The sequence below is a fragment of the Eschrichtius robustus genome, chromosome 5 (assembly GCF_028021215.1).
Source record: "Eschrichtius robustus isolate mEscRob2 chromosome 5, mEscRob2.pri, whole genome shotgun sequence".
Lineage (NCBI taxonomy): Eukaryota > Metazoa > Chordata > Mammalia > Artiodactyla > Eschrichtiidae > Eschrichtius > Eschrichtius robustus.
The window spans coordinates 8,187,951-8,215,164 of record NC_090828.1 but is presented as its reverse complement, the minus strand read 5'-3'; the positions used below and the strand labels follow the sequence as shown (position 1 = coordinate 8,215,164).

General features: G+C 45.1%; 1 protein-coding gene and 1 pseudogene across 2 annotated transcripts; one reads left to right on the top strand and one right to left on the bottom strand.

Moving 5' to 3' along the window:
- The first annotated feature begins 107 nt into the window (after positions 1 to 107).
- Positions 108 to 26,816, top strand: COPS7B (COP9 signalosome subunit 7B). Of its 2 annotated transcripts, XM_068544218.1 has the most exons (8): positions 108 to 191; positions 3,394 to 3,545; positions 7,205 to 7,382; positions 11,228 to 11,303; positions 13,563 to 13,651; positions 16,485 to 16,687; positions 19,541 to 19,646; positions 25,074 to 26,816. In XM_068544218.1, exons 1-8 carry the CDS (start codon positions 123 to 125, stop codon positions 25,230 to 25,232), a joined length of 1,032 nt encoding a protein of 343 aa, XP_068400319.1. In that variant the 5' UTR covers positions 108 to 122; the 3' UTR covers positions 25,233 to 26,816. The 2 variants fall into 2 exon arrangements, with proteins under 2 accessions (XP_068400319.1, XP_068400318.1); XM_068544217.1 differs by lacking the exons at positions 108 to 191; positions 3,394 to 3,545 and adding an exon at positions 5,503 to 5,593.
- LOC137765486 (large ribosomal subunit protein eL28 pseudogene) lies at positions 8,505 to 9,324 on the bottom strand (annotated as a pseudogene).
- Positions 26,817 to 27,214: the final 398 nt, after the last annotated feature.

The window sequence follows — 27,214 nt, the reverse complement described above, 5'->3', positions numbered from 1 at the left end:
TGTAACTTAGATTCCAGTGTGCCGCGCAGTGCGCGCAAGTTCATAAACCTGCTTGTAGGTTTCGTGGTTTCTGAATCCCTAGACTTGAAAGCAGGCGGGAAGATCCTCTTCAGCCTCAAAAGATGACAGCCCACAGAGAGGTAACTTCTATTTGCATGGAACTCAGAAATCTCCTGCAAATCATGGTAAGGATGAAACAACAAACACAAACACTGATTAAATTATGAAAGATAATATAACAAAATGACTCCTTCAAGTCGTACTTGTTCGTTGGCCTGGGGCGCCGTTGAGGTGTTTTGCAGGGGTTTCTGGTGTACTCCTGCGTTGGACTGAGAGAGATATCGATTGTATACTCAGAATATCAGTACAGTCAGACTTCAGAGAATTTGCTAATCCAACCCCTGTTATTTTTACATATGAAGAAACTGAGGCCCAGAGAGGCAGGGATTGTTGAGGGATCACAGCAAGTTGAGGCAGAGTTAGAATTCGGCTCTAAGTCTCCTGCAGCCTGGGCTTTTTGCACTACACTAGGGTGATGATATTTTTAGCAGCATGGCTATGCGATCTTACTCTCCTTGGTGAAGTCTTCCCATCAACGTTGAAACACCCAGAGGTGTTGTCTGCCATTTCAGTAAACAATGTTGCCTGCCATTCCAGTAAACAACAACAAATTTTGGCCACCATCAAGCCATCAGCCACTGAAGCCACCCTTGAAGATGGGCCCAGAGGGGAATTCAGGATGGAGAAAAACAGGGTACTTGCCCCAGATAGTAAAGATGCATATCTAAGGGATAATTTCAATGAGCTCAGACACTTGCATCTTCCCATACATAGAAAAGCACTAAAATCATTTATTTGAGATGTCTGTTTTTTGTTGATTAGCAGTAATCTTTTTTTTTTAGCAGTAATCTTCTGATGTTCAATTACATATTTTCTTTTCAGCAAAAACTCCTTTGTATCCTGGTTCCTCTGTTACCTCTTCGGAGCAGTTCCTCAGAGCTATCTGAGAGGCTGTCTCCTGGGCTATAGTCCTCAGTAAGGTCCCCAAATAAAACATAACTCACAACTTTTAGGTTGTGCGTTTTTCTTAAGTCGACATTAGGTAAGCATTTATTTGGTGGCTTTCCTGCAAGTGAAGGAGTGCAATGTTTGTTTATCCTCAGTCTAGGTAAGACTTGGTATTTTGATTTGTTCTTTGTTACTCAAGGTGACATTTAATATGATTTCAGAAACGAGGTAAAATTGTAGCGTAAGCTAAGGTTTCCTTGGAGATCTGCTATCTCTTTTCCTAGGCCTTCCTTCCTCTTCCTGTACCCCTTTTGCCTATCTGGGCACCCACCCAAGTTTTCCTTCCATGTAATTCAACAAACACCTTTTTCAGCTTTTGTTATTTGCCAGACTCTCTGTTGGTAGAAGGTGAAAGGCATGGTCACTGCCACAAGCAAGATAACCATCTAGTTAGGGAAATAAAGAGACTCCACTGAAATTCAAGATGAACTGTGATGAATGGCACAAAAGAAAGGACATTAGAATGCTACAGGGGCCCCCATGGAAAGATATATTTCAGCTGGCAAAACTTGATGGAGGAGGTGGCATGGGTAGGATTTTTTTCTGTGTTAAAAATTTTTATCTGTAAATCTTTTTTGTTAATGAAGTGTAACACATACAGCAAGAGCACAGTTTTTGCGTATGTATACACCTGTCACCAACCCCCAAATCCAGATATTGAACATTTCCAGCACCCTTCTCAGGGTGCCCCTTCCCAGTTAGTGCTGCATCCTTCCATCCTGATAACCACTCTTCTGACTTCTATTACCATAGATCAATTTTGCTGTTCTTGAATTTCATTTAAATGTAATCATACAGTAAGTACAATATGAGTCTGGCCTTTTTCGTTCATCAATATTTTTGTGAGATTCATCCATGTTGTATGTTGCAATAGCTTTTTTTTTTAATTGCTAAGTAGTATTCCATTGTATGTATGTAGCACCATTTATCTTCTCTACTGTTCATGGGCATTTAGGTTTTCATTTACCAGTTTCTGGCTTTTATTAACGAAGCTGCAATGAACATTCTTAAATGTTTCTTTTTGTGGACTCATGCATTTATTTCTAGGAGAGGAGTTGCTGGCTTGTGTGGAGGGCATACGATCAGCAATAGTAGATATTGCCAGTTTTCCAAAATGTTTGTACCAATTTTCACCTTCACCAGCAACATAAGAGAGTTCTAGTTGACTCTTACCCTTGGCAATAGAGGGTGGTGTCAGTTTTTGAAATATTAGCCATTTTGGCTAAATGTGGTATCTCATTATAATTTTCATTTACATTGTCTTTGGTGTTGAGCCTTTGTCATATGCTTGTTGGCTACTTGATGTCCTCTTTTGTGAAGTGCCTGTTCAAGTCTTTTGCCCACTTTCTTAATTGGGCTAATTATCTTATTGATTTGTTGTCCTTTATATAGTCTGGATATGGAGTTCCTTGTCCGATACATGCTTTGTAGATATCTTTTCCAAGTCTGTGGCTTGCCTCTTTAGTCTTGTACTGGTGTCTTCTGAGAAGAGAAATTCTTAATTTTAATCAAGTGCCATAGTTCAGTGCTTCCTTTTTATGATTAGTGCTTTTTGCATTGTTTAAATCTTTGCCTACATGGTTGGTGGAATTTTAACAGACAAATAAGAGGGAAGAGCACTGCGAAAAGGAAGAGAGAGCAAGTTTGAGCATAGGCCCTGGTGTCAGAGAGGGAAGATGTGAGTCCTGTTAGGCCGGGAAGGCATGGAGTTTGGGCTCTAATGAGGTGGGGCGAGACAAAGCTGGATAGGTAGGAGGGAGGCATACTGAGAAGGGCTTTAACTTCAGCCTTGGAGTCTGGACATTATTCTAGAGGACGTGGAGGCACAGCTGGAATATTTATGAACTTAAACAGAACTTAGTTGTTCTCCTTCCACCACCAAATTTGCTCGTTCTCCTCTGCAGCCCCGTTCTCTAACACCACCTCCAGACAGCTCTGGCCTCCCCAGCCAGAATCCTGGGTGATATCTTCCTTCTCTATCCCTGCATTCAACTGGTCACCAGGTCTGATAGATTCTAAGGTATCTAAATGTCTCCAACACTGACCCTTCTATTTCATGCCCAGCTGCAGCTACCTTTGTTCAAGATCTCACAATCTCTTAACTGGAATACATCAGTCACCTCAAGAGTTTCCCAGCCTCCAGTTCTCTCCACATCCAATCCATTCCTATAGCAGCTAGTGTCCAAAATAGCAATTATTCAGACCCCTCCACAGCTTAAAAACCCTCAATAGCTCCCCAGTGCCCTTAAGGTAAAACAAACAAACAAACTCTTTTACATGGCTAGTATTCTTTCTGATTTGCTTGCTCATTCTTGCAGGCTCAACTCAAGGCCTCATTTCCTCGAGAAGCCTTCCTTAAATCACCCCTCTCCAGGACACAGCCAGGAGAGCCTTATCTGTACCCCTGGGGCTCCTTGTGGCATCATCTGTCCTAGCCAGATGGACCTGTCTCTCCCAGGAACCTTGAGCTCTCCCAGGTAGGAACTTTGCTGTATTTAGGTTTTTACTGAGTATAGGGCTGTGCATGTGGTTTCCAAGAAACTTGATGACCTGACTCCAGCTCTGTAGCCCTCATTTCTTACCCTTGAACCCTGGGTTCCAGTCACTGTGGGTTTCTTCTCTGCATTAGTATATGCTGCACAGTGCAGGCCTCTGTGACTATGGTCACTGCCCTCTTTTCTTCCCGTTTTTGCCCATAAGATGCCCACTTTCTCTTCCCCAACACATTCTCTTGTGTGCTTCCAAAGTGTTGTCATCTCTCTCTCATAGCATTTAACACACTGAAGCTTTTTGAGGGCAAGGACCTTGTCTTATCTTCATATAAACTTCTAGAACATAATACGTGCTAAAGAAATTTTTAAAATAAATGAATGCGTTGGTGCTCGGCTCCTTTGCATCTAATTTCTGCACTCGAATGCACGAAAGGTAAACAGGGTTTTTTTTTTCTCATCTTCAAGACCTGAAAGTCTGTGGTATACGCTTTAAAGGAACCAGCCTAAGTGTTCAGTTACGTGGCATTCTTATCCATCTTCCAGGGGAGTTGGTAAGTACCAAATGCAACGCCACGAATGTCATTTTGGTCACAGAACCATTGTTGGCTCAACCCATCTTCTGCTTATTTTAAAATATTTTCTGAATAAAGATGAAGAACATGGTCTTTGGCTTCAGATACCCTGGGTTTCAAAGCAGACTTTTTTTTTTTTTTTTAAATTATTTTTGGCTGAGTTGGGTCTTGGTTGCTGCGCGCGGGCCTTCTCTAGCTGCGGCGAGCAGGGGCTACTCTTTGTTGCGGTGCGCGGGCTTCTCGTTGCGGTGGCGTCTCTTGTTGCGGAGCACCGGCTCTAGGTGTGCGGGCTTCAGTAGTTGTGGCACGTGGGCTCAGCAGTGGTGGCTGGTGGGCTCTAGGTGTGCGGGCTTCAGTAGTTGTGGCACGTGGGCTCAGCAGTGGTGGCTGGCGGGCTCTAGGGCGCAGGCTCAGTAGCTGTGGCGCATGGGCTTAGTTGCTTTGCGGCATGTGGGATCTTCCTGGACCGGGGCTCGAACCCGTGTGCCCTGAATTGGCAGGTGGATTCTTAACCACCGCACCACCAGGGAAGCCCTCAAAGCAGACTTTGATACTTAGCGGCTTTTGGATTTTTTTAAAAATTAATTAATTAATTAATTAATGGCTGTGTTGGGTCTTTGTTGCTGCGCGAGGGCTTTCTCTAGTTGCAGCGAGTGGGAGCTACTCTTCTTTGCGGTGTGAGGGCTTCTCATTGTGGTGCCTTTTCTTGTTGTGGAGCACGGGCTCTAGGTGCACAGGCTTCAGTAATTGTGGCACACGGTCTCAGTAGTTGTGGCTCACAGGCTTAGTTACTCCATGATCTGTGGGACCTTTCCGGACCAGGGTTTGAACCTGTGTCCCCTGCATGGGCAGGTAGATTCTTAACCACTGCGCCACCAGGGAAGTCTCTGGCTTTTGGATTTTTAGGCTTAGTTATGTCACCTGAAAAATGGGAATAATATTACAGGCCTAGAGTTATTATGAGAATTCAGTGAGACAATGTACAGCACCTGGCACATGGAAAAACGCTCAGTATACGGTAGTTATTAGGCTTAGTATGTCTCTGTACCCCGAGGGTAGCCACAGTCGCCCTACGGAACTTCTGAGGGTAAAGCTCCGCCAAAGAGGATGGATTTAGGGCCCAGGATGGTGATGGCGATGGTTGGGGGGCCAAGTACTGCCTAGGCTATATTCCTCTCCTCAGGGCCCCCACCCTGTCCTGGGCTACAGCCCGGCTCGGGACCCACTTTCCCCGGCCGGGGCCGCACTGGAGGTCTGAGCCTGCAAACGCGGCGGGGGAACCTAGTGTGGGCGGAACTCGAGTGCAGCGGCGGGAGGCTTCCGGGGGAGCCGCAAGGGCAACGGGTCGGCGGAGGCAGAAAAGCGTCGGACGCCGGGTTGATTATGGACGCTTGACAACCTGCGGGCAGGCGCCGGGAGGCCAAGCCAGCGACCGACAGGACGGAGAGGCGGCGAGGACAGGTAGGGGCCGGCGAGAGGGTGGGGCCCGGCGTGCCAGGTTCGTCTGGGCCGTCAGGCTTAGCGCCAGCCGTGCGAAAAGCCCTCGGCCACACCGCCCCGCCCCCGCTCCAGGGAGCGCGACCCGCGGCTCATCACCCTGCACCCGCGGCTCTGCTTGGAACACGCCACCCGCCCTGAAGTCCACCCCAGTCCGCGACTCTCAGCATCCGCACCGCGGTTGCTCTCGCTTCCCCGCCCGTAAAGGCTTGGCCCCTCTGCCGTCCATCAAAATAGCGCCTCCCCCTAGGACGGGAATTCATCTCCCCTGAGTTCCTAAGCCGCCTCCTCAGGCTCTCCCACTCCAGAAGAAAACGATTATCGGCGCCTCCTCATCTCTTTGCCCCCGCGGGCTTTGCTCCTTAGGCCGAGGTTTTTTTGAGGGACCGAAGTTCTGTCCGTTTTTCTGTCCCTTCTCCATCTCCACGCCCTGTCATTCAATGTCTTCGCACGTGTCCACTTGGAAGCGAGGTTTTTGTTTTTCCTCTCCTAACCATCACCTTCCCCCGGCATCTCCTTCCTACCTTCTTAGGTAACCCTGGATGAAGCGACGTACTTGCTTTTGTAATACTGTGAAAGGGCTGCCACTCTTGGTGCCTGCCTCCAAAGGAAAACTTAGTTTCTCTTGCACGAAGCTAACCTTTTTTGATTTATTGTCTTTTTCACTCTACTATGCTTCTTCATTTTGTCACACTGCCCAGTATATATCATTTTTGGAGGAGTAATCTTTTCTCATGGAGAACTCCTGTAGAATAGATACGCAGTGTGTGTGTTCACACACCCAGCTTGTAGTGAGTAGATTATACATTTGAGGGACCCTCCTGTCCTAATGTCTTCAGGATGGTAATACTATATCTTCATTGTTTTCTCAAACCTTTTTATTGTTTTCTTGAGATTTTGTACAAATTCTGAAGTCGTGTTTGGTAAAATGTCACATATCAGTAGGAGGCCAAATAAAGGGATTTTCCTCATGGAATTACACAGCATGTATGTGTGTATTTTCTTAGTTTGAATATGTTGCTGCTTATCTTTCACGATGATTTCCCCCTTTTTCTATCTGATCAATGACTTATTTGATAAATGGGTCATCTTTCTTGTCTGCTTTTTGTCTTTCCTTATCTGTATCTGACTGTAGGTGGGATTCTAATGACACACCGAAGCTGTAACTGATTGCTTTTGCTTACATCTGCTGCCTCTGTGTTTTGGCAAGATTCTCTGCTTCTTAACCAGAGTCTAAAAATGAGGTAGATATAAGACACCTACTGAGATACTCCTGTGTGTTTCTTTAGGTCCTGGTTAGGTTTAAGGGCTTAGAAGGTGCTGCCTTTGGCAAAGGGCCAGATGGAATGAAGTGGCTTTTACTAAATGTGTTTCAAACCTCAGAATAAGGACAAAATCCCTTTAACTCCCAGTTAAACGCTACCCATCTCACAAAGTGAGATCTGGACTCAGGAGCTGTTTTTTTCTTTTTGAATACTGTAAAATTAAAGTATTCTGATGTCTGATCCAGCATTAAATAGGTATAGACTTTGCAAAGGAGAAGGAAGAATGACTGAAATACTTTTCTTTGGACAGATCTCAAGACCAGAGAATGGCAGGTGAACAGAAACCCTCAAGTAACCTCCTGGAACAGTTTATCTTACTAGCCAAAGGTACCAGTGGCTCAGCCCTCACTGCTCTTATAAGCCAAGTTTTGGAGGCTCCTGGAGTATATGTCTTCGGAGAACTGCTGGAGCTGGCCAATGTGCAGGAGGTAAGAGCAGTTTCTAAACAATTTTTCTATCTTCTTTGTTCTCAACCTTCCTGTGATTCTCCAGGTTTCCAAGGAATTTCAGTGCTGAAGCATTGTGGACCCATGAGATATCCTTTTGAGGAATTGGTGAGGCAGGGGAAGAGAGCAAGGATGATGTCCTGGGCTCCTTCTGGTCAATATTTTCATCTGAATTTGGGGCAAATTTAGACTGGGTTGCTAGTAATTTGAAAGGGGAAAAATCCAACTGAACCTAATAAATTAGAAAAGTAGAGTATAAGCATGGACTGATGTTTAACAGGGGTAGTTTCAGTCATTCTTAGGGACAAAAAACCTCCAGTGCAAATATAGACATTGAAAATTGGTCAGGCACATACATAGCAGAAAATGTTTGTTATTGAACATGAGATGGGCATGAATAAAGAATATATTGTTGGGCTTCCCTGGAGGCGCAGTGGTTAAGAATCCGCCTGCCAGTGCAGGGGACATGGGTTCGAGCCCTGGTCCAGGAAGATCCCACATGCCACAGAGCAACTAAGCCTGTGTGCCACAACTACTGAGCCTGTGCTCTAGAGCCCATGAGCCACAACTACTGAGCCCACGTGCCAGAATTGCTGAAGCCAGCGTGCCTAGAGCCCGTGCTTTGCAACAAGAGAAGCCACCGCAACGAGAAGCCTGTGCGCTGCAATGAAGAGTAGCCCCCGCTCACCACAACTAGAGAAAGCCTGCGTGCAGCAACGAAGACCCAAAGCAGCCAAAAATAAAAATAAATAAAATAAATAAATTTATTTAAAAAAAAAGAATGTATTGTTCCTGTGAAAAGGGCAGTGTTGTGCTGAAGAAGGTGTGTAAAAAAGATATGACATGAAAAGCTGGGAAGTAGTCCCTTTGCTTTGTTTGCTTGTTTGATGCTGTTTTTAAAACCTTGGGTATCACTTTTGGTTGTTGTGCCTTAAAAATGAGAAGATCTGGTGAAGAGTAACCAGGTGGAACAGACGTGTAAAGCAACCTATACTTTTTCAAACTCTACTTCCCATTTTGGATATTTTTATATTTATTGATTGATACTTTTATATTGATTGATCGAAAAGTCTGGTGACATCTTTTTTACTTTGGAGGATGTGCTCAGGAGCTCTTGGTGGGGTGGGTTGGCTTCCTCTTCACCATCACAGCTTCTTCCTGGCTGCCCAGGGTGGTGCCCGCTCTGCTGACGGCCACCATGTGCAGATCTGGGCAGTACTTGTTCTTGAGGATCATGTGCACGATGCTACTGAGCGTCGCCCAGGCATTCTTGTTGATGGTGGTCCACACATATGGGGTGGCTGACTTTTGCTGGCCAGTTCTCTTCATGACACTAGGACACCTTTGCCATTGGCTGCCGGCTCCATGCCCGTAGCCCTGCTGTGAATCAGCCCGTTGTAGCAGAAGGAGTGTGGGTCTTCACGTTACTGGACTTGCTCCTGTACATCTGCTTATTCCTCTTGGTTAGTAAACTTGAGCAGTTCCCCATGATCATCCATGACAGATGTGTGGATGTGGCATCATTTCCTCTCCCTGCAACAGCTGGAAACAGAAAGACCTAGTTTTATTTTTTCATTGTAAATTTTTATTTAACGTCAGGCTGGCTTGCTAGGCTGTAAGCTCTGTGAGGGTAAGGTCTATTGTGCTCACCATTGTTTCCTTAGAGCTTATTATGTAGCCTGACACACAGTAGGCTTTCAGTAAAACTTTAATTACCAGAGATAGAAAAGGAATCCTGTGAGGGAAATTTAAGAAAACTGAGGTTTTTTAAAAACAGGCTTTATTTCTTTAGAGCAGTTTTAGATTCACAGCAAAGTTGAGAGGAAGGTACAGAGAGTTCTAATATACCCTGTGCTCTCATACATGAATAGCCTGCCCCATTACCAATATCCGCCACCAGTGTGGAACTACACTGGCACGTCATTATCACTCAAAGACCATAGTTTACCTTAGGGTTCACACTTGGTGTTTCATAGTCTATGGGTTTAGACAAATGTATAATGACGTGTCCCATTACAGTATCATACAGAGTATTTCACTGCCCTAAAAGTCCTCTGTTCTGCCTCTTCATCCCTTCCTCCCCTCTAATCCCTGGCAACCACTGATCTTTTTACTTTTTCCAGAAAGTCGTGTAGTTGGAATCATACCTATGGGGCCTTTTCAGCTTGGCTTCTTTCACTTAGTAATATTGCATTTAAATTGCCTCCCTGTCTTTTCATGGCTTGATAGCTCATCATTTTTCAAAAGAAGAGATGACCAGAGGGTAGTGTGTTTCTTCAGGTTTGTGAAAAGCCTGAATGAATATGCCAAGTGGTTGTTTCATATGGAAGTTTGGATAAGAGGAGATGGGTGAAAATTAAAGCCAGAAAGACCTTATTGACTTAGGCCAGTGGGAGAAATTTTGGAGTGTCTGCTTTAGAGAAAATAGTCTTTTATGGCTAGTTTTGTAATCGTCTGTCTGAAAAGTGGGGGCTGGATTTGATGGTCTCTTCCACTTCTGATTCAGGGCCTCAGGAGGTTCTCGGTAACCTGAGACAGTAGGCTGGGGTATTTGGATGCCAGAGTTCTCATTGGGGTGCTTAGCAAATCACCCTTATCTTCCCATAGTTTGTTTTTTTCCATATGTGAGCTGGGAATAAGCTAGCTGCCTTTCAGTGCTCAGAAATTACAGACGTAGTTTTTGGAACCTTTTTTTAAAAGATGGTTAAAATCAAGTGGTGTTGTTGTTGGTGTCCACAGAATACCACTTGGTTCTTGTTTAGACTTTATTGAGTTTGGTAAATTGGAAGAGTAACAGGTACATATTTGTGAGTAAGGGAAACACCCAGTTACGGTATCTGGCAGCAGAGCAGAGTAGAGCAGTTCCTGGCAGAACAGTATCTCTTTCGTTTTTTTTCTGCAGATGGCTCTTTGCCATTAGCATTAGCGAGAAATAAGTAATTTTAATGAAAATTTTTATTTGGGGCTGATATCCTGGTTTCCTGTCCCAGCTGGGCTGTTCTGTCACACCTTATGCTGTGCTAATCTCCAGCATTCACGGTCCACATGTAGTTCTGAAGCTTGGAGCCAACCCTGTACTTTTTTCAGTTTGGATTGATAGTGGCTTGTGCTGTACCCGCCAAGCTGGTATATTGACAAGGCTGCTCCAGTCTGTTTTTTTTTTTTTTTAACTTATGTATTTGATTTATTTTTGGCTGTGTTGGGTCTTTGTTGCTGTGCACGGGCTTTCCCTAGTTGTGGCAAGCGGGGCTACTCTTCGTTGCGGTGTGCGGGCTTCTCATTGCAGTGGCTTCTCTTGTTGTGGAGCACGCGCTCTAGGCGCCCGGGCTCAGTAGTTGTTGTGTGTGGGCTCTAGAGCGCAGGCTCAGTAGTTATGGCCCATGGGCTTAGTGCTCCGCCGCATGTGGGATCTTCCCAGACCAGGGGTTGAACCCATGTTCCCTGCATTGGCAGACGGATTCTTAACCACTGTGCCACGAGGGAAGTCCCTCCAGTCTGTTTTGGTGGTAAGGGAATCCTGAGAAAACTTGAACTGCTCCCAGTGCTTGCTGCTTTGTGTGTGTGCGCATGCGTCTGTGTGACAAAAGTAGTTCCTTGGGCATGCGATGTGCAGTATAAAGCATGTATTCCTGAGAGAGAAAAATTAAACTTGGGGCCTTAATAACCTTATTTATTTTTTCCCAAAGACTCAAAGAGTTGGAAGGGACCTCAGGGACCAAGCGATAAAACGGTACAGAACTGTGGCACGTGATCACCTGCCCTCTTCCTGAACACTGCAGTGCTTGGTAGCTCGGTCTGTGAACTGCTTTTTTTTTTTTCCTCCTCAGCTTGCAGAAGGAGGTAATGCTGCTTATTTGCAGTTGCTGAACCTGTTTGCCTATGGAACATACCCAGATTACATAGGTGAGTTGGTTAAGATCCTCCAAAGACTTTTCTTAATTATGTTGCTCTGTCTGGATATGTTGCCTTCACGAGGGTCACTGAGGTCTGGGATATATATAACGTGGGGTGGGAACTTCCTAACCTGGCTGTTTCTCATTTTACTGTGCTCTGTAGCTGACCTCCCATGAGGACTTTCGTTCCCACCTTTTATTTCCCAGTGGGTAAATGGGGACTGTGTTTATGCTCCTCCATAAATAGAGCCCTTGTTTGTTTTCCAGATGAGATTCTTGAGGACTGGTGTTTGTAGAACACTTGGAGTGTTGTGAAATATTAGAATACTTTGTAAAGTATTTAAGCGTTGTAAATATTATCTAAAAACTATCATCATATTGAAGAAAGTTTGGAAAACAGGGAAAAAAGTCACTTGTACTACCATTAAACTACTGTTAGCATTATGGTGCTGGACTTTTCTTCCTTGTGCTTATGCTTTCTGATATGTAGGTGTAATTAGATTATGTATACAATTTTATATCTTGCTTTATTCACTTATTTCATAGGCATTTATCCACGTTTTAAGTCTTTGTAGTCATTTTTAACATTCCATAATCGAATACTCCGTAATCTACTTACCCCATTCTCTTTTGTAGATCATTTGAGTCATTGTATTGATAAATTAGAATCTTAAATGTCAGGAATGCGGTGCATGAATGTCCAAACACTAACTTACCTTCCACCCAAGCCATTTTTGTCTGGCTTCCCTAGTTTATTTTAGTGATGTGACATAGGCCTGGCAGTTTATTTTAGTGGTATGACTCAGGGTCTTCTCTACTATGTCCTCGACTTCCCCTTTTTTCTCATTTTCTTTCTCCATGGTCACTTCTACTTACTCGGTGCTGCTGCCAGACTGGACAGTTTGCCACTTGCCAGCTTTTTCTGACCTTCACTTTGTGCCGATGAGTGTATCCTTTGTTTCCATTGTCACTAAAGAGCAGCATTTTACGGACTCTGGAACCAGGATTCTTGCATTATATTCTGTGTCCACTTCAATAGTTGTGTGTTCTTTGGCAAATTAAATGATCTTCTGTACCTCAGTCTCCTTATCTGTAAAATGGGAGTAATAAAAAGGTCCACAATCCCTTATCTGCACTTCTTGGGCTAGATGTTTCATAATTTAGAATTTTGGGGACTTTAAAAAGGTAATATGATGCATATACTTTTTTATGTAACACCCTTGAGAGGTGTGGGCAGCACCGGTAGTCAAACACATTCACAGTTTTGCAGCAAAACAAATGAATATTCACAACAAGTGGGATAAAAAGCCTAACTCAATTTAGGTCAGGAATTGCCACCAAATGAATTTCAGCACGGTGCTCAAGGGAAAAAAAGCAGTGTGGGTTCACCTTTTTGGAATCGAGCATTATGGATAAGGAATTGAAGACATTTGGAATCTGTCTTGTGGGGCTGTTGTGAGGACTAACCGGATGTGTGTATAGATGAATAACGGATCTGTGTGTGCACTTACACTAAGTAAAGCTTGCCGTATATGTTGCCTTGGCTGGTGCCATTGCTGTTGCTATTATTGTTATTGCTAAAATTTTGCCTGTCCTTCAAGGATCATCTCATAGTCCACCTTTCTTTCTTTTTGTCTCCTGTACCTCCCCAGTTCCCCAGTGTGACTGCACTCACTTGCACTCTCTCTTTTTTCTCTCCCCCTCTCTCTCCCTTTTTGCCTCTCCCCCTCCTCCTCACCCTCTTGTTCTCTTCTGGTAGTTTGTACCTTTCTTCTGGTAGCTCTCTTGCATTTGTAGCTGTTGAAACATTGGATAGTAAGACTGAGGACAAGTCCAGGGCCAGTGAGTTGCACAACTCTGGGTGGTAGTTGGTGCTCCTGGAGTTGCGGAGTGTAGCAGCCCTGACAAGGCCCGTCTGTTCCCCTTGAATCACTTAAGACAGTGCATTGCACATAACAGATGCTCAGTGAAGACATGTTGAAAATAGTACTCCAGCAAGAGAATTGTCATATCGTTTTGTGCACTCATGCCCGGCTTCTTAGGAGACTAAGCTTCTTGTGTGTAGAGATTCAGTTTTGTCTTCTTTGGAAGCACGTGGTATTTCAGAGAAGATGGGAGGTGCTTATGGAACATTTGCCTAGTGAATAAGTGCAGAGTCATGACAGTGATTCAGTAGTAGGTTTGATGTGGGGAGTTGGTGCGCTTATTCCATGAAGAAATCCTAATTTTATTTTGTGTCTTGATTTTTGTGGTGGGTGGGACTGAGCAGCCAACAAGGAGAGCCTGCCAGAACTGAGCACAGCTCAGCAGAACAAGCTGAAACACCTTACCATCGTGAGCTTGGCGTCGAGGATGAAGGTACGGTCCACACCCTTTCCTGTCTTCCTCCTCGCCTCGAGGCAGGTGTCTCGTTGGCATCAGTGTGGGAACTCCCAGCTACACACAGTAGAGTTGCATCATAAGTGCATAAAATTTGCCTGGCAAAGGACAAAAGAGAAAAAGATAACAGTTAAAATAGTGTAGATAATTACTCACCATTCCATTTAGGAAAAGTATGCCCAGGAGTGATTGTGAATCAGCAGGTCTCAATTCTGGCATGCCGTGGTACCCCACGTGCTGTGAGCATTTTGCCATGCTTAAAGGAGACTGCTGTTTCAAGATACAGATTTTTCGAACAGCAAGGCACCTCAAGGCAAGTTAACTGCTTCAGCTGTTGCTCAGTGCACAGTGAACTGTTCCCGTGCTGGAGGAAAAACTTGCTATGTTGAACTTACTGAGAGATAGATTTTTTAATATGCTGCCTTCCTCTGGGGATTTTCAAGGTTAATTATACTAATTGGAATTTTTGCCTTCTATGCTAACTTCTGACCCTAACCTTCTGTAAGATACCACTCCACTATATCTCTGAGTTCTTCTTTTTAGAAGAAGACGTGCAACCAACTGCTCATAGCCATTAACAAAGAAGATCCACGTTTGATTAATTTATAGTTGATTTTTGGCTCTCTGCCCAATCCCAGCCTAAATGTCTAAGTTTTTGTGGGGCTGTGCCTTTGAAAAAGTTTGCTTTTTGCATTTCCCCTCTGTGATTGAGCTGGAGAGATGTATATTTTTTCTTGGATTGCTGTTTCACTTGCTAAAATTACTTTATCTGGCCTAATCACAAATTTCTGATTCTCAGCTGGGCATTTCAGGTGGGAGGCCTATTTTGTTAGGAAATGAGGACCTGGATTTTTTTTTTTTGTCCTGATCATGAACTTCTCAAGTGTAGCAAAGAGTAGGACTGACTTTTCCCCTCATTTCTGCAACCTGTCATTCTTTTTTTTTTTTTTTTAACATCTTTATTGGAGTATAATTGCTTTACAATGGTGTGTTAGTTTCTGCTCTACAACAAAGTGAATCAGCTATACATATACTTATATCCCCATATCTCCTCCCTCTTGCGTCTCCCTCCCACCCTCCATATCCCACCCCTCTAGGTGGTCACAGAGCACCGAGCTGATCTCCCTGTGCTATGCGGTTGCTTCCCACTAGCTATCTGTTTTACATTTGGTAGTGTATATATTTCCATGCCACTTTCTCACTTCGTCCCAGCTTACCCTTCCCCCTCCCTGTGTCCTCAAGTCCATTCTCTACCTCTGCATCTTTATTCCTGTCCTGCCCCTAGGTTCTTCAGAACGGTTTTTTTTTTTTTTTTTAGATTCCCTATATATGCGTTAGTGTATGGTATTTGTTTTTCTCTTTCTTTCTTACTTCACTCTGTATGACAGTCTCTAGGTCCATCCATCTCACTACAAATAACTCAATTTCGTTTCTTTTTTATGGCTGAGTAATATTCCATTGTATATATTTGCCACATTTTCTTTATCCATTCATCTGTTGATGGACACTTAGGTTGCTTCCATGTCCTGGCTATTGTAAATAGAGCTGTATTGAACATTGTGGTACATGACTGTTTTTGAATTATGGTTTTCTCAGGGTATATGCTCAGTAGTGGGATTGCTGGGTTGTGTGGTAGTTCTATTTTTAGTTTTTTAAGGAACCTCCATACTGTTCTCCATAGTGGCTGTATCAATTTACATTCCCACCAACAGTGCAAGAGGGTTCCCTTTTCTCCACACCCTCTCCAGCATTTACTGTTTGTAGATTCTTTGATGATGGCCATTCTGACTGGTGTGGGGTGATTACTCATTGTAGTTTTGATTTGCATTTCTCTAATGATTAGTGATGTTGAGCATCCTTTCATGTGTTTGTTGGCAATCTGTGTATCTTCTTTGGAGAAATGTCTATTTAGGTCTTCTGCCCATTTTTGGATTGGGTTGTTTGTTTTTTTGCTATTGAGCTGCATGAGCTGCTTGTATATTTCGGAGATTAATCCTTTGTCCAACCTGTCATTCTAAGCCCCTGTACCAACCCTGGATTTCAGACCTTTAGTCATAGAAAACCCCCCAGGTATGTTTGCCCTCTTCTCCGCATACATCTTCCTCCTGTTTCTGCAGGTTTGATTGCTGTGTTAATTTTCAAACTAATAGTGATGTGTCATAGGATTTACAGAAAACTGGATATTTAGATATCCAGTTGTCTTGGAGTCATGCAGAATGTTGGTACAGTCCATTACGGGACTACTGTTGGGGAATTGACATTGGTTATAAGAGACCAAGAAAACGTAAACTTCAGGATGACCTCTGAGCTTGCAGTATCCATTGGCCACCTGTAGGTGGATGCGTTAGCCTGTAAGTTTTTTTAATTGTGCTCTGCTGGGCAAGCAGCCAGTTTGTCTCTCCAGTGTCTGAGATTCTTTGGAGTTTCTTTTGATGATCTGGCGTTTTATACAAATTCTGCAAGCTTCCAAAAGGCAGCAGAGTGCCAGATACTGAGGATATCCCTTTCTGCTCTAGAAAGAGTCTTTGGGATCTCTAAGAGTATGCTTCAGAGCATGAAAGCTGGAAGCTGAACAAAGTCCAGGAGGCAGAGGATGGAGGAGAACGCATTCCTAGATGCTGTGGGTCTTGTTTGGATCCCACAGGTCTCACAGCTCATTTATCCATCTCTTGTTGCCATAGGTGTTAATAATTACCACTAGACTGCATTTCCCAAAGCCCTGAGGCATATGTTGGCTATCTGAGTAATAACCTGAATTTTCTTTAATGTTTAGCAATGGTTTTTGTAAACATCACATGTACCTTATCTGTAGTGTATCCCCTACTCCGTGCTGCTGAAGGACCTGGAGATGCGGAATCTCCGGGAACTGGAAGACCTCATCATCGAGGCTGTCTACACTGATATCATCCAGGGCAAGCTGGATCAGCGAAACCAGCTGCTGGAAGTGGATTTCTGCATTGGCCGTGACATCCGAAAGAGAGATATCAATAATATTGTCAAGACCTTGCATGAATGGTGAGGCTCAAAGAAGGAGGTGCCCCCCTCTTTAGGGAGGGGATACCTAGCATGCCCTCTATGCCTCTGTTTGGGGAAATGTGGTCTCCAGGTATCAGCTGGGGCTGCCTGGGAGCTGGGGCCTTGGGACAGCAAGCTAGGGAGTGGGGCTGCATTTGTGACTACAGCTGTGTGGCAGTAGGAATCACTTCAGGCCTCCTAGTGCCATGGTTGTAAAATAGTTCTTGTCCTATGCAGTTGGGGGCTATTTAGTAGCAGGCTGTAAAATGCCCAGAGTTGGCAGGTGGAGCCTCTGGAGCCTCGCTGTGTGACACTGATCCTGTGCTTTGCAAACTCACACTCAGTGTTTGACCAAGCTTGGGAATTAGTGTTGGTAAGATTCTTTGGATAAGAGAACCATGTTCAGCATCAGTAACATTGGGCTAGTGTTTGTAAAACATTGTGAAGGATATTGAAGACAAGGAATGGGTTATTCTAAGTTGGAACACAGACTCAGATACAGAATATTTGATAACCATATTCTGGTATATAAAAGGAAGTGGAACATTTGCACGTACTCTGTTTTAATGGAATTTGATGTTCGCAAGAGCTGTTGCACGTTCTACATGGATTTGTTATGGCGTTATTCAAGACTGAGCTGTGAAGGAGGGCCAGGGTGAGAGTATAATTGGAGGTGAGGAGAGTGTGTTCCCAGGCAGGCACATGGCACGTTGGAGGTCATGAAGCAGAGTAGGCAGACTTTGTGCAGAGGGGTGGGGTTCATTTTGTCTTTAAACAGACTGACTCTGGCTTAGCCTCTAGAGGTGTGTATCCGGGGATGTACAGACTGACTCTGGCTTAGCCTCTAGAGGTGTGTATCCAGGGATGTACAGACGAATTCTCTGGCTTAGCCTCTAGAGGTGTATATCCGAGGATCTACAGGCTGACTCTCTGGCTTAGCCTCTAGAGGTGTGTGTCCGAGGATCTACAGGCTGACTCTCTGGCTTAGCCCCTAGAGGTGTATATCCGGGGATCTACAGGCTGACTCTCTGGCTTAGCCTCTAGAGGTGCGTGTCCGGGGATGTACAGGCTGACTCTGGCTTAGCCCCTAGAGGTGTGTATCCAGGGATGTACAGACTGACTCTCTGGCTTAGCCTCTAGAGGTGCGTATCCGGGGATCTACAGGCTGATTCTCTGGCTTAGCCTCTAGAGGTGTATATCCGGGGATGTACAGGCTGACTCTGGCTTAGCCCCTAGAGGTGTGTATCCAGGGATGTACAGACTGACTCTCTGGCTTAGCCTCTAGAGGTGTATATCCGGGGATGTACAGGCTGACTCTGGCTTAGCCTCTAGAGGTGCGTATCCGGGGATGTACAGGCTGAGTCTCTGGCTTAGCCTCTAGAGGTGCGTATCCGGGGATGTACAGGCTGACTCTCTGGCTTAGCCTCTAGAGGTGTGTATCCGGGGATGTACAGACTGACTCTGGCTTAGCCCCTAGAGGTGTGTATCCGGGGATCTACAGGCTGACTCTCTGGCTTAGCCTCTAGAGGTGTGTGTCCGGGGATGTACAGGCTGACTCTCTGGCTTAGCCTCTAGAGGTGTATATCTGGGGATCTACAGGCTGACTCTCTGGCTTAGCCTCTAGAGGTGTATATCTGGGGATCTACAGGCTGACTCTCTGGCTTAGCCTCTAGAGGTGTGTGTCCGGGGATGTACAGGCTGACTCTGGCTTAGCCCCTAGAGGTGTGTATCCAGGGATGTACAGACTGACTCTCTGGCTTAGTCTCTAGAGGTGTGTATCCGGGGATGTACAGGCTGACTCTCTGGCTTAGCCTCTAGAGGTGTGTATCCAGGGATGTACAGCCCATCTTTGACCCTCTGGGGGTCCACAGCCCCCTAAGTTTCCCTCACTTCAGCTACTATTGGATCCCCAGGCATGTACTTGCCCACCCTTTACCCCAGGTTCTGTCCCAAGTGTGACTCCAGACACCTTCCCTTTACAACATCTGACACAAGCAGGAACTTTCAAAAGATTTTAAAACAGTGAAGTCAGACTAAATGGGAAATAAACTTAGAAAACACCCCTAACATGCAAATGGTCTGGCATACAACATCTAGGTTTCCAGTCCCACTAAAGTTGGCTGTCTTTTTCCATTTTTGAGATGACTGACACCGTTTTTCACCTCCATAGTCTGGCTTCAATGTGTTTGCACCCAGAGGGGCTATTCTAGCCACCATTCCAGGATGTTTACTAGTACAAATTCTTACAACTTGTTTTTAGGCATTGGAGTTAGATTTGAAACAGAATTGGTATGTAGAGTGGCACCACAAATATGCAGAATGTTCCCAACTGTTGACTGTAAAGTGGAGGGTATGTAGCTATTTATTGTACTATACCTTCAACTTTTTTTTTTAATGTATTAAAATTTTCAAAATAAAAAGTGGGGAAAATGATATAATGAGGAGGGGGTGGCAGTTGGGAAGTAACACACTTCTGAGAAAAAGGGCAATCTTCAAAATAGGGTGCTTTTAGAAAATAATTTTTTCTGTTGAGAAAACTGATTAATCAGTGCCACCTGTGAAGTCTCGCCTAATTCCTTTAATTGCACATTCTGTGAAGCTTTCCCATGGGATACAAAGGTTGGAAATTAAAGCTGTATTCTAAGAAACCACCCCACATCCTCCATGTTTGTGTCCGTATGCCCTGTGTTATGTATTCAGAAACACCTGTCTTTTGGAAGGAGAGAAGGGGCAAGAGCCCTGGCAGACGGAGTGTTACAGGAAGTCTCTAAGGAGTCGGGGAGGGAGATTTGGGAGGCTGAGGGACAACTACCAGGCTTTTCTGCGGCTCAGGGCTGGTTATCTCTTATATAGGTGTGATGGCTGCGAGGCAGTCCTGCTGGGCATCGAGCAGCAAGTTCTGAGAGCCAACCAGTACAAGGAGAACCACAGCCGAACTCAGCAGCAGGTAGAGGCCGAGGTGAGGAAGAGAACGCCTGTCCCCACTCCAGGGTATCGCTGTTTGTCCCTTGTCTTGTGATCTTGGCGTAGATGAAACAGCACTCACTCACTGGTGGGCACTGGGTGAGGTGCTGGGGTAGAGGTGAGTGCGACCCAGGCCCTCCTCTTGGTGCTGTCCGTCTCGTTTCTGATTCCTGGTCACCAGAGGGTGAGTGGGCTCGGAGAGCGGAATGTTGTAATTCCTCAGTTCACACGCACTTTGCAGCTGTAGAGCAAAAGAAACGAGTTTGCGGATGGGTCTTGAAGATGGATGGAGGGATGGTGGTTACCAGGCGGGGCAGAGGGAGGGATGCGGCTGGGCTGGGGCACATGGGGCTTCAAGGCCCCGGTGCCGCTCTGCCTCTTAAGTTGTGTGGTGGGTGCACAGTGTTCATTGTATTCTTCTCTAATCTGTATGTGTATGTTGTAACCTTTTAAAATGCATGATATGTTTCATCTTGAAAGAGGGAAAAAATTCGGTGGATGAAATGCAAGTGAAGATAAAAGTGTGATTGTGGTGTTAGATGCCTGGTTGTTCAGGACACTTTTAGCCTCTGGGAGAGACGCAGGCTCCAGCCCTTGAGTTAATGGGCGTTTGTCTGCCTATAGCCTGGACACCTGTGGAGCCATCTCCCAAGTTGTTTGGAGCCCTGAAGATCAGAATTTTAGCACTGAAAGTCCTTTTCTAGCGTGATGGAGCTTGAAGCATTAATGGTATTTAATGAATTTTAGAAGTCAGGTATCCTAGAGTGTAGCAGAATGGGACTCAGAGTTACAGCTAAGGAACATAAGAAATAAGTAGTTGTGCCTTTCTAAGGGGGATTTGTAAAATTTGAAGATTTCCCCTACTCTGTTGTATGTACTCCTTGAAAATAAAACCTGGTCTTTGTAAGACCAGCTCCTTGTCCCATGCCTAATGAGCACATAATAGGTGCTCAAATGAGTGTTTATATTTCAGGCACACCCTATAAGTGTGAGTGGACTGCTGAACTCTGCTTTCATGAACTAGAGTGCATTTATTTCAGATACACACATCCCTGTATATATATGCATACCTACTCTGTGAATGTTCCATCCACTGTAAATTTTTAACTCTACTTCTAGCCAAAGAAGTGTGAACTATATTTAATTTAGCATTAATCAAAGACAGATGCAATTAGGAAAGTAAGCCTGCTGCTTCTCTAATAAGCTCTGTGATCCCCCTCTTGAATATTTTGCTCTCTTCTCTGACCTGGGATTGATGTCTGAGCAAAGTAGGACAGTATTCACTGATTCTTCCCTGTACATCAAACCCTGGAAACAGTAGATTTGGAGGCGAAACGCCCACCTGACCTGGGATAGCCTGAAACACTCTTTAACCTGGTTGGTGGCCCAGGAGGAGGAGCCTGATCGCTACTGGCTGCCCCATTGTGCTTGGGCTGTTGCTAATTGTGTGGCAGGTGGTGGGCTTGACTGTGGTCGTTTGCAAAACTGGATGATACTAGTTTTAGAATTTTGAATGGCTCAAGTTTATTTCCAGAACAAATGGCATCTGATGAAAGAAGGCACTGCCTAATGTTGAGGCACGACCAATACGTAGACAACAGTGTGGGCTCCTTAAATTATGGTTATTAAATGAGAGCCAGCACACCTGGATTTGCTCTCAGCGGCCCACTGCTGGAAAACACAGCTGCTCCTGCTGGCAGAGCCTGATGCTGCCACCAGGTGGCAGTAAGGATTTGATTAAGTTTGAGAGAAAGAAATTTGAGGAAACCGCCAAGGTCACCTCCACTACCAATTAAAACAGTCTACTAATTTAATAATCTTCTAGGAAATCTAGAACAGACAAGTATGAGAAGAGTGGGAGCATGGTCAAAGCCCAGAGCCTTGACAGTTTTTCCATTCACAAATGCATGATCTGGCTACTATGTGTCGGATGCTGACCGTCCCCCAGCTGAAGGCACATGGAAGGTGCTCACTAAGTATTTGTTGACTTGGAAATAAAACAGATCTACCACAAACACAGCTGTAATTCTGTCCTATTCTGCTTGTATTTATGCTTCCATTACTCTTGACTTAACTTTTTTAGTCATTTTCTCAACTGAGTTGATCTTTCATTTGTTTGTCCTTAAGTTAGATTGCTTGTTCCCAGAGGGGAAAACTTGACGTTTTTCTCCCAAAATCTTATACAGCAGCTATCTTCTGATGAGTATTAGCTTTAAGAGTCTTCCCTCTTAACGAAGTCAGCCCTATCACAAACTGCCTAAGAATATTCTCTCCTTTTAGTTTTTCACAGAAATAACACATAATTAGTTACAATTCCAGCGTACCTGGAGGAGGTAGAACAATAACATTATGAGCTGTTTCATTACCTCTGAGCAAATACTCTGGAGGGGCGGTAATGATCACCTCCACAAAGCACCTCCTCACTTACATTTGATTTTGGAGTGTATTTTTCTTTATATTTCAGTGTGCTTATAAGTCTGATGTTCTCTGGAATGTCAATCTGTAGTTCTTGCTGCATTCACGAAATAGGCTGTGTTCCAGTCAGGTAGGTAATAGAGCATAATTGGACAAAGTAAGCTCTGTTTTTCTTTATGTAGAAAATGCCCCAGGAGTTAAGTTAATGACAGATCTTGAGCCTGTTGGCTGTGGAGTGCACCAAGAGTGTGCTTCTCGGTGCTTCCTGGAGAGTGCTTCTCTCCATCTCCCCGTTCTTCTTTTCTATGTAGCCCTTTCCCCACTATGCGCTCTACTTCTGTTGTCTTCCCTTGCCCTGCCCCATAGCTCAAAGAGGTTTTCCTACCCGAAGACTCTCTTCTTTCTCCTTTTGCCTGAATATTTAAAGTCTCTAGTAGAACTAGGCTGTGATTTTGTTAGCAGGCGCAGTCCCACCTGAAAATTCCTGAGGCCCATGATTTGAGGGGCTTGACAAACTCTAGGTCATCTGGGGTAATGGGATGGGGATGGCCTGCAAGCCAGACTACTCAAGGAAGAAAATTAGAAGGATCAGGGGCATTTAGGCCAAAGAAGACAAGTCTGCGGGATATTAGTCATCGTTTTAAGGGCAGCTCTGTGAAAGAGGAGTTAGACTTCTCAGGATTGTTTCTTGAAGCTGAGACGGGCAGGCTTAACTGGTGGACCTACATGAGTGGCCACTCCTGGGTCCCGGAAGGAGCTATCTGCAGGTAGACCTGCACAGCTATTACAAAAAGCTAGTTGACTCTTAACTCCCCTTCAACTATGAGAGTCTGTTATTGGCTCAGCAGTCTACTTTGTGAGTTCCCTGTGTTTAAAATGCTAACAATCAAATTGATTGAGCACGACATATCCATAATAGGACCCACTGTGAGCCACGTCATTCCCCCCATCCAGGCTGAGGCCTTGTTTAAGATAAAGGGCCTCATTTCTTAGGCTAAGAGACACTTGCCCAAGAAGCCCTCTTTTTCCCTATGGCATGTTTACCTGACTGTGGAGGACTCGACTTTGTCAGTACGTAGTCTTACTGGAAGCTAGATGTGAACCCCTGAAACACAGAGGAGGCACAGCACACAGGAGGCCACCATCCGAGAGTGAGAGGGTGCTGCCAGGGAATATAGGTTGAGGGGAGGCTGGTGGTCAGGACGGGTTTGTGGAAGAGGTAGGGTCAGAGGTGGCTAGCGAAGGAGGAGGCTTGCCCAGGCTGGAATAACAGGGTGCAGGAAAGGCAACAAGACAGAAGAAATGACTGCTTCCGGGTGTGAGGCCGGGGACTAGCGTGGCTCTAGTGGAGGGCACATGTTGTGGAAGGGAAGGAAGGTACAGGGTCTTGAGTGGCGTGTCAGAAGTGCAGAACAAACCAGGTTTTTCCTTGGGGTAAGTCTCATTTCTTTTTCTGGCTTACCAGGGTCACTGAGCACCTGAAATAATAGCTTACTGGGAGATAGTTTCTGTAAGAAAAAGCTGCTTGAGGAGGTAAATAGGCATGTGAATGAATGCTTAGAAAACATATCAAACTGGACAAACCTTGGAGTGTTATTTTATAAAGCGGTGATAACGGAGAAATCACATTTCTTAATCTCTCCCCCAAGGCCATCAAAATACGCTGAAGTAAAACAGAAACAAATATCTCTTTTATTTATTTATTTTAAAATTTTATTTTTTATTTTTGGCTGCGTTGGGTCTTCGTTGCTGCACGCGGGCTTTCTCTAGTTGAGGCGAGTGGGGGCTACTCTTCGTTGTGGTGTGCGGGCTTCTCATTGCGGTGGCTTCTTGTTGCGTAGCATGGGCTCTAGGCACGTGGACTTCAGTAGTTGTGGCTCTTGGGCTCTAGAGTGGAGGCTCAGTAGTTGTGGCGCGCGGGCTTAGTTGCTCTGCGGCATGTGGGATCTTCCCAGACCAGGGCTCAAACCTGTGTCCCCTGCATTGGCAGGCAGATTCTTAACCACTGCACCACCAGGGAAATCCCCGCCTTTACTTTCTTATGACAAACATACACCTCACTCTGCACCAGTACACCTCAGCTGGCTGAAGGGCAAAGGCATGAACAATCCATTAGAATTGGTGTTGGGGAATGTGTATAAATACGGGCATGGGAGTACACAATTGGTAGAAGGACAAGTTGGTACAATCATTCTTCAGAAGGCAGTATAGCAATAGTTACTAAAGTAAAATGTGTAAACCCTTTGATGTGGAAAGCTCAATTTTAGGAATATGTCCTCCACAGGTGTTCACAAAAGTATGCAAAGGTAAACATAGAGGGCTGTTCACAGGAGCACCATACATAAGTGAAAAACAAACTGGGAACTAATTAAAAAATGGTAGAACATTCATCCTAGAACAGTACACAGATATTGCATAGGATATGTTTAGGAGTTGCTTAAGTATTTCGGAGCCTCTCTGTTAATTGAAGAAAGGAATGCTGAAAACAGTACTGTGGTCGCATTTTTCTTTTACTACATTTTTTGTCATTTGTCACTTAGTTGGCTGAAGTTTATCCTCTAGTTGCTTATTCAAGAAGGGCTCGTGGGAATTTGGGAATTGTATTCCCAAAGTTCTGGTGAAAATATCTGTGGTTTCGTATGTGAACAGTAGTGAGCTGAGTATGGCATCTTGTGTCACCCTTTCTTTTTCTATGGCCATTTTAACCAGTGCTTTCTTTCACTTGCTGTGTTGTACCTTTTTGCCAAATGGTCCACTACCACTTGGCTTATTCCCCATTTTCAACCAAGAAAGCATTAGTTCCACTTTTTTGCTTGACTCATTTCCATGTATCTTCCACGAGCAGCCCCTGCTTGTTTCTCCCATCTGAGTTTCTGAAGATAATCTCAGATTTTCTTGCAGAGGATTCTGGCTTCTTCCCTGAGTGGCCCCCCTTATAGCGAGAACAAGTTGCAGTGAGTTTCTGGCGCTTACAAGCTGACCACACCAGTTCTGTGTCTCCCTCCAGGTTACCAACATCAAGAAGACACTCAAAGCTACCGCATCCTCCTCAGCTCAGGAGATGGAGCAACAGTTGGCTGAACGAGAGTGTCCCCCCCACGCTGAGCAGAGGCAGCCCACTAAGAAGATGTCCAAAGTGAAAGGTCTGGTCTCCAGCCGCCACTAGGGCCGGCTGGGGCAGCTGGCACTCACCAGGCCTGGGTCAGGTGGGGAGGGGACACCAAGGGCCTATTTCCTCCCCTCTCTACCTTCCATGAGTTCCAGACCTGCCCGTCCCCTCACCAGCGCCTCCCCCCACATTGGTACTGTTCCAGAAGAACCGTTAACTCCCTTCCCTCTCCCACTCCCTCTTCCCCAGTTGCTCCCTTCAGACTCAGGGGCTCCACGGATGCCATCCCAACAGGGCCAGACACTGCCCAGCTTTCCTCCAGGAGGTTCTTGTCTCTGTCTAAGGGCTTGTATCCCTCCCAGTTTTTCTTTTGCTTCGTGTCATTTTGTCAGGCTGGTCATAAGCTGGAAGCAGCTTTCACTGGCCCACAGGGATGACTGCGAAGGAGGCCCCTCTCTGAGTGACGGGAGGCACTCCGTCTCCAGCCCTATGTGCCAGAGTACCCACAATGGTGCAGGCGCTCTAGCCAGGTATCAAAATGCTTTGTTTTCCCTCTCCTGCCTTATCCCTTGTTGGCAGCTCAGATCAGGCCATGGAGGGATGTGATGCTGGGCTATGTTTACTAAACCTGCGGGTTTTCAGCCTCTTACGCCCAGCTCCAATCTCTCATTAGTTGGGAGCACCGGGCTGATTAACCTCTGGAATCTGAGCACCCGTAGGGGTCGCTGCGGGCCTGCTGGGTGGCGGACGTTTCTTCTGGCTTGGTGTTCTCCGCTGGCCTCGCTCCCTGCTGCCTCTGACTACTCAGACTGGTTTTTGGTGTGAAGGCCCCGGCTGCCCACTGGGGCTGTCTGCCAACACTCGTTCTCCCGAGATCTTTAATTCTTCCCGGCTGCATCCGTGGTGGGGATGGTGGTGTGGAGGCCCCTCTATCTGGTGAAGGATCTGTTGCTGCTTCTGTTTCTTTCTTCCCACCCTCCCTGGCTGGTGACCCAGAGCCCTCTGATGATGGCATTCTCCTGGCAAGAGAAAAGGACTTGACTAGCCTTTCTGAACTTGAACAGTTTCAGGTTATATTTTAATTTTTTTTTTTTTTTGTACAGGTTCTGATTCTAATACATTTCAACATGCTTTTTTTCCCCCTCGTGTCAATATTTGTTATAGACTGATCGCCGGGGAGTTTCACGTGGTTGGAGGGTGGGGTGTGTGTATGTGTGCGTGTGGTGGTGTTTTTTTTTTTTTAAGGGGAGGTGGAGGTCCTGGACTGATATTAAAGAGAGAAGAAGCACATTTTAGAAAAAAAAATAAAAGTAGATTTAATGTATGTGACTGTGGAATGTGAGGTTGCATAGCTGGTAGATCTTGAGGGGCTAGAATTAGGGTGGTTCAGGGAAAATGTGATACTGTTTCAGTGCCATGGTTAAAAAATGGATTTCTCCTTTTTCCTAAATGTCCAACAGCTGCCTACCATTGATCGAATGTTAACAAAATACTCTTGTTTCCCTTTTTATGATTCATGTCCCCGTATAACATTATGCCCAGCTGGAGGGTTTAATCCCCAAAGTATGTTTCATGAAACCCTTTGATAGATGCTCTGTGGAAAAGGGGTTCTGTTGTTAAATAAATTCGGCACATCCTGCATCCCATATCCTCACTGGAAATTCATTGTTAAGGTCACAAAGAAGGCCTGGGAGAGGAAGCCTGTTCCCAACACTGATTTCACCACCAAATCCTTTTTTGGTAATATTTAGTGGAACACATTTTGGGGAAATTTGTGGAAACATATTTCTCAAAAACAGCTCCCAGCCTTATAGGTTTTTCCAACTATTCTTTCTAGACACAAAACAGTCACTCTCACTCTTGTAAGTGGTCTTCCATCCTTATCTTTCCCACTGGGGAGTAGACTAGGTAGGAAGCGTGACTCACTTGTATGAAACGTGTGACCACTAGTTGTTTGACTGCCCCAGGCCCTAGGAAGCTCTGGGTTCACCTTCTCCATGGGTCTGCCGTTCCTTAAAAAGAGTAATGACAGTAATAAG

Bases quoted from the DNA above. Each gene is read 5' to 3' on its own strand.
- COPS7B (XM_068544218.1), top strand. From the start codon at position 123: ATGACAGCCCACAGAGAGGTAACTTCTATTTGCATGGAACTCAGAAAT. The intron at 3,546-7,204 runs GTAGGAACTTTG...TTCTTTGGACAG, and splicing joins GGAACCTTGAGCTCTCCCAG to ATCTCAAGACCAGAGAATGG. The intron at 13,652-16,484 runs GTACGGTCCACA...CCTTATCTGTAG, and splicing joins GCTTGGCGTCGAGGATGAAG to TGTATCCCCTACTCCGTGCT.